The 6268-nt window shown below is 48.4% G+C and overlaps 1 protein-coding gene and 1 non-coding gene across 2 annotated transcripts in view; both read right to left on the bottom strand.

Moving 5' to 3' along the window:
* Positions 1–420: 420 nt before the first annotated feature.
* Positions 421–523, bottom strand: LOC113220273. The gene has a single exon (XR_003307181.1). It is a non-coding gene; the product is annotated as a U6 spliceosomal RNA (small nuclear RNA).
* A 3822-nt stretch (positions 524–4345) lies between these two features.
* The window catches only part of LOC113220272 (nuclear pore complex-interacting protein family member B3-like), a 2835-nt gene continuing 912 nt past the window's right edge, over positions 4346–6268 (bottom strand). The window contains exons 4-5 of the mRNA XM_031935141.1: positions 6042–6110; positions 4346–5970 (exon numbers count right to left, since the gene is read on the bottom strand). Coding sequence (XP_031791001.1) covers positions 5728–5970; positions 6042–6110 — 312 coding nt within the window. The 3' untranslated portion in view covers positions 4346–5727. The remainder of the gene's footprint in view (positions 5971–6041; positions 6111–6268) is intronic.

The raw sequence follows: 6268 nt of genomic DNA on the forward strand, positions 1-6268 counted from the left end.
CTGGTGATCCCAGAAGACTGTCGGGAAAGCACCCTGATTCCTGGTCTTGTGCAGAAGGCTATCACTAGCTTTGCTGATTTTAGATGAGGACGACGATGATGATTTTTTTTTTTTTTTTTTTTTTTCCTGAGACAAAAGTCTCTCTCTCTCCCAGGCTGGAGTGCAGTGGCAGCAATCTCTGCTCATTGCAACCTCCACCTCCCGGGTTGAAGTGATCCTCCTGCCCCAGCCTCCCGAGTAGCTAGGATTATAGGCACCTGCCACTACAGCTGGCTAATTTTGTATTTTTAGTGGAGACGGGGTTTTGCCATGTTGCCCAGGCTGGCCTCAAACTCCTGATCTCAAATGATCCGCCCACCTTGGTTGCCCAAAGTACTGGGATTACCGGTGTGAGCCACCGCGCACCTGGCCTATTATTATGTTTATATGGAACACTTAAAAAATCGGTGTGCCATCCTTGCACAGAGGCCTGCTGATCTCTGTATGGTTCGAGTTTTAGTGTATGCGCTGCGCAAGCAAGCACAACTAGATTTGCTGATTTTGAGCAGCCCTTCCTATTGGCCACTGGAAATTGGACTGGAGGAGGCAGCCGGCTCAACCTGCGCTCCTCCCGCAGTCCTGCTGTGCTCAAGGTCAAGGTGAGGCCATTGACAGGGTTGAGGACCTGGGAAAGCCCTGGAGTCTGAGCCAAGCACGAGACCTTTGCTCTTTTTTTTTTTTTTTTTGAGAGGGAGTCTCGCTCTGTTGCCCAGGCTGGAGTACAGTGGCCGGATCTCAGCTCACTGCAACTCCACCTCCTGGGTTTACGCCATTCTCCTGCTTCAGCCTCCCGAGTAGCTGGGACTACAGGCGCCCGCCACCTCGCCCGGCTAGTTTTTTTGTATTTTTTAGTAGAGACGGGGTTTCACCGTGTTAGCCAGGATGGTCTCCATCTCCTGACCTCGTGATCCGCCCGTCTCAGCCTCCCAAAGTGCTGGGATTACAGGCTTGAGCCACCGCGCCAGGCCCTGACCTTTGCTCTTAATCGCAGGTGGACCAGCAGGAATGTCTGGCCCCATCTTGCCAGTGGGAGAGAAACCTCTACCTGACTGGCTAGTCTGATGCAGAGGAAGCCAGAGCACAGGCAACAAGGGCCTTGAGCTAAAGACAGTGCAGCCATCTCCACGTCCTGCTTTGTGCTGGGCGAGGCAGTGGATGTGTTGAACCAGGCCCTCCCTCGTGTGCCTCTCCTGGACAACAAGCTCACTTGCCTGTTGCCGGTCAGGCCCACCCGTGCCAAGGCAAATTGGCTGGAGAAGGATGTTCTCAAGCATGCTCAAGGTGGGTTGTGGGGAAGAGCAGTTGAGGCACAGGCAGGCTGGACTTACTATTTATTTATTTATTTATTTATTTATTGAGACGGATTATAGGAAGGTGCTGTCATAACTTATTTTATTTTTTAATTATTATTAGTTTTGAAACTGAATCTCACTCTGTCACCCAGCCTGGAGTGCAGTGGCACAGTCTTAGCTCACTGCAACCTCCCTCTCCAGAGTTCAAGGGTTGAGGTCGCATAGGACACCCAAGTGAAGTAGGTGAAGTCCCAGAGGACACTCCAGTGGTAGAGGTGTCTGTGGTCTCAGAAAATCATCAGCTAGAGGAGATGGTAGAGGTACCAGAGTAGGCTTGAGTAAAATAGGTGGTTGAGATGCCAGGGGACACGCGAGTGGTGGAGCTGGAGAAGATGGTAGAGGTACCAGAAGACACTGGAGGGAAGGTGTCTTTGATCTTAGAAAATCAACTGGGAAATCCGTGTTTCCACCAAGATGGTGGCGCTGGGCTTGGGGTGACTAGAGGAGACGACAGGGCTTTTTCCCTTCGCCGGGACCCCACACACCACCCTTCGCTCGCGCACCCCTCTGCCATCAAGCTATCTGCCAGCCTGGGCGCACGCTGTCCGCCGCCGAGTTCCACTTCACCTCTGCGGACAGGCGCGCTGGGCTGCGGGCCGCGGCGCCTCCTTCGGGGCCTCCGCGGAGTAGCTCGCGGCCTGTAGCCCCTGCCAGGAGGGCCCCGCAGCTCCCCCGATGTGGATAGGCAGGGACGGCCGGGAATGAAAGCCGGGATTTCCCGGCGGCTCCGGCGCTCCCTTTCCCCGCCTCGGTTTCTGGATAAGGAAGCGCGGGTCCCGCGTGAACCCGGCGGAGGGCGGCAGCTAAAGGGAACGAGGCGGTGGCGGACGGAGGTGGAGGGCGAGGGCGGCGATGACCCGTGAGGCGGCCGCCACAGCCCAGGCGTGGGGGCGACGACAGAGGGGAGGTACGGTGTCAAGAAAACATGGTCACCATTATTATGTAAAATTAAAATATGGAAGAGATGATCCCTACCATCAACGAGCTTACAACCAGAGGCACTGACAAATATATACAAATGGCTGTAATGTTAAAAATCTCTAAGAGCCTGATTTTAGAACTCACCAGCTCCTCAGAAGTTTGGCGAAATATGAGTTGTTAAGCCTACGCTCAGATCAAGGTAGCAACAAGACTGGTGTGGCAACCTGTTTTTAATCAGTGATTCTAAGCTGTGATCACCCTGATGTCACCGAATGGCCACAGCCTGTAACAGATCACCAGGAGAACCTCAGTCTGATGACATTGAAGCTAACTGAATGAAGCGAGCAGCTGCAAAGCATCTGATGGAATGCCTCATTACCACCTGTGGAAATGAGGCCCGCAGGAATGAGTTTTGTGCTTCCTGTCCAACTTTTCTTCGTATGGATAATAATGTAGCAGTTATTAAAGCCCTCGAGCTTTATAAGATTAATGCAAAACTCTGTGGTCCTGAGAACTCGAAAGGTGCCCCCAACAACTCCTGCTCTGAGATAAAAATGAACAAGAAAGGTGCTAGAATTGATTTTAAAGATGTGACTTACGCCCCTTCTCGGGGTCATGATGGGCAGCAAGATGGCGTCTGCCAGTAGGGTCGTTCAGGTTTATTGCCCCAGAGAAGTGAATGCACACATACTGTCTGTACCTAAATGTTCATAGAAAAAAAAGAGTTACTAGCAAAGAACTGGGGTCCAGAGCTGAGGGATTCCAGCCTGGCAGCAGGAGTGTGGCATCTCAGCAGGCAGTCAAACCACACACTCTTTTTTTTGAGACGGAGTCTCGCTCTGTCACCCAGGCTGGAGTGCAGTGGCCGGATCTCAGCTCACTGCAGGCTCCACCTCCCGGGTTTACGCCATTCTCCTGCCTCAGCCTCCCGAGTAGCTGGGACTGCAGGCACCTGCCACCTCGACGGCTAGTTTTTTTTGTGCTTTTTAGTAGAGACGGGGTTTCACCGTGTTAGGTGAAACGTCAGGATGGTCTGGATCTCCTGACCTCGTGATCCGCCCGCCTCGGCCTCCCAAAGTGCTGGGATTACAGGCTTGAGCCACCGCGCCCAGCCAAAGAGAGATTCTTGAAGGCCATCATGTATGCCAAAGGATTTGGCATGCTGTAAAACAAAACAAAATGAAACAAAAAAGGAAGAAAAAATTTAAAAATTTAAGAAATATAACAAGAGGGATAAATTTTTGGTGGTGATAGTGTCCCAGTACAAAAATGCTGTAAGTTAGTGAACCACAGTAGTCACCTATGTCTGTGCCTCCGTTCTTTACTGGGGGCATGTGGGATGGAATAGCAGATTTCAGCTACATATATGAACAAATCCTTTCTTATTATTATATTTTGTGTGTGAAAGTGTTACATATTTTTTCACTTGTATATACAGAGGTTACATATTTCTTGTATATACACAAAGGCTTTTCTGAATATTTATTTTAAGGGTAAAATCACTTTTGCTTGTGTTTATTACTGCTTGAGGTTGAGCATTTTGAGTATTTAAAAAATAAATGCCAACAGAACTACTCTCCCAAGGAAAATATTGCCACCATTTGTAGCAATGTAACCTTCAAGCCTGGGCTACTTTTTTATCCCTGTATCTAAATCAAATCAGGAACTGTATTTTTTTTTAATGATTTGCTTTTGAAACTTGAAGTCTTGAAAACAGTGTGATACAATTACTACTGTTCTAGCCCCCAAAGAGTTTTCTGTGAAAAATCTTGAGAATCAATAAAGATGGAAGGGAGAAACTGGAATATTTTAACTGCAGCCCTCAGAACTTCAGTAACAGCACAACAAATTAAAAACTCATGCCACAGTATGTCGTCTTCGTGTGTCTTGCAATGAACTGTTTCAGTAGCCAATCCTCTTTCTTAGTATATGGAAGGACAAGGATTTTTGTTCTTGTTGTTATTTTAAGCGTACTGGGGAAAGTGCAGTTGGTAAAATGAAATGGTAGTCAAGCCTACTGCAACAAAGTTAGGAAGTGTGTTGTTTATTATAAACAAATAGCATGTGAAGGTGTACTTAAGATAGATTTTTTATTAATTACTTATTACCTAGATTTTAAATAGACAATCCAAAGTCTCCCCTTCCTGTTGCCATCATCTTGTTAAATCCGCCATTTTATCGAGGCACGTGGTGAGTGTTGCAACATAATGACAAAGATGGCTACTGTGCCTTGTGTTAATTAATCATACAGTCAGCTAACCTGAAAATGAATGAAACCATTACTCCTAAGAATTACATTGTAAAGCCCCACCAGTAAAATTTAATTCAAAACATGTTAAAGATTACTTTCATGTGGACAGGTAGAAATAGGATTAAATTACTGGATTTTCAGAAGTAAGTAGTTTTCCCTTTCCTAGTCTTCTGTGTACAAGATGTTAATTTCTTTTATTGCATTAAGAAGTCAAAGAATTATGTATTTTACTTAAAAAAGTAAAAACACCACCACCAACAACAAAAAAATAAAAGAAAGTCACAAAACAATGATCTAGAGAAAATAGTACAGGTCCCAGGGGACACGAGACTGGAAGTGTCTGTCGTTGAAGAAAATCATCAACTGGAGAAGGCAAAAGAATAGCGGAAGACACTTCAGGGGCCGCGTCTGTGGTCCCGGAAAATCATCGGCTTGAGAAACTGGTAGGTGTCCCAAGGGACACTCAACTGCAGGTGGCTCTGGTCTCAGAAAATCATCCCCTGGAGACAGCGGTTGAGGTGCCAGAAGACACTCGACGGGAGAGGTCTGTGGTCTCAGAAAATCATTAGCTGGAGAAAACGGTTGAGGTCCCAGGGGACAGTCAACTGGAGGGTCTGTGGTCTTAGAAAATCATCAGCTGGAGAAGGATGCAGAGGTAACAGAAGACACTCGGGAGGTGTCTGCAGGCTCAGAGAGTCCTCAGCTGGAGCAAATGGTTGAGGTCCCAGGGGACAGTCGACTGCAGGGGTATGTGGTCTCAGAAAATCTTCAGCTGGAGAAGGTTGAAGAGGTACCAGAAGACACTCGGGAGGCGTCTGCAGTGTCAGAAAATCATCAGGTGGAGAAGGTGGAAGAGGTACCAAAAGACACCCGGGAGGTGTCTGCAGACTCAGGGAGACATCAGCGGGAGAAAATGGGCGAGGTCCCAGGGGACAGTCTGTGGGAAGTGGTCTTAGAAACTCATCAGCTGGAGAAGGTGGAAGAGGCGCCAGAAGACAGTCAGGAGGTATCTGCAGTCTCAGAAAAGAATCACCTAGAGAAAAAGGTCAAGGTCCCAGGGGACACTCAATGGGAGGTGTCTGTGCTTTCAGAAAATCATCAGGTGGAGAAGGTGGAAGAGGTACCGGAAGACACTCGGGTGGCATCTGCAGTGTCTGAAAATTATCAGGTGGAGAAGGTGGAAGAGGTACCCAAAGACACGGGTGGTGTCTGCACTGCCTGCAAATCATCAAGCGGAGAAGGTGGAAGAGGTACCCAAAGACATTCAGGTGGCATCTGCAGTGTCAGAAAATCATCAGGTGGAGAAGGTGGAAGAGGTACCATAACACACTCGGGTGGCGTCTGCAGTGTCTGAAAATCATAAGGTGGAGAAGGTGGAAGAGGTACCAGAAGACACTCGGGTGGCATCTGCAGTGTCTGAATATATAAGGTGGACAAGGTGGAGGAGGTACCAGAAGACACGCGGGTGGCGTCTGGACTGTCTGAAAATCATCAGGTGGAGAAGGTACAAGAGGTACCCGAAGACACTCAGGTGGCGTCTGCAGTGTCTGAAAATCATCAGGTGGAGAAGTTGAAGAGGTACCCGAAGACACTCGGGAGGCATCTGCAGTGTCAGAAAATCATGAGGCGGAGAAGGTGGAAGAGGTACCCAAAGACCCTCGGGTGGCGTCTGCAGTGTCAGAAAATCATCAGTTAGAAGAGGTGG

This window comes from Piliocolobus tephrosceles, unplaced genomic scaffold, assembly GCF_002776525.5.
Source record: "Piliocolobus tephrosceles isolate RC106 unplaced genomic scaffold, ASM277652v3 unscaffolded_741, whole genome shotgun sequence".
Taxonomy (NCBI): domain Eukaryota; kingdom Metazoa; phylum Chordata; class Mammalia; order Primates; family Cercopithecidae; genus Piliocolobus; species Piliocolobus tephrosceles.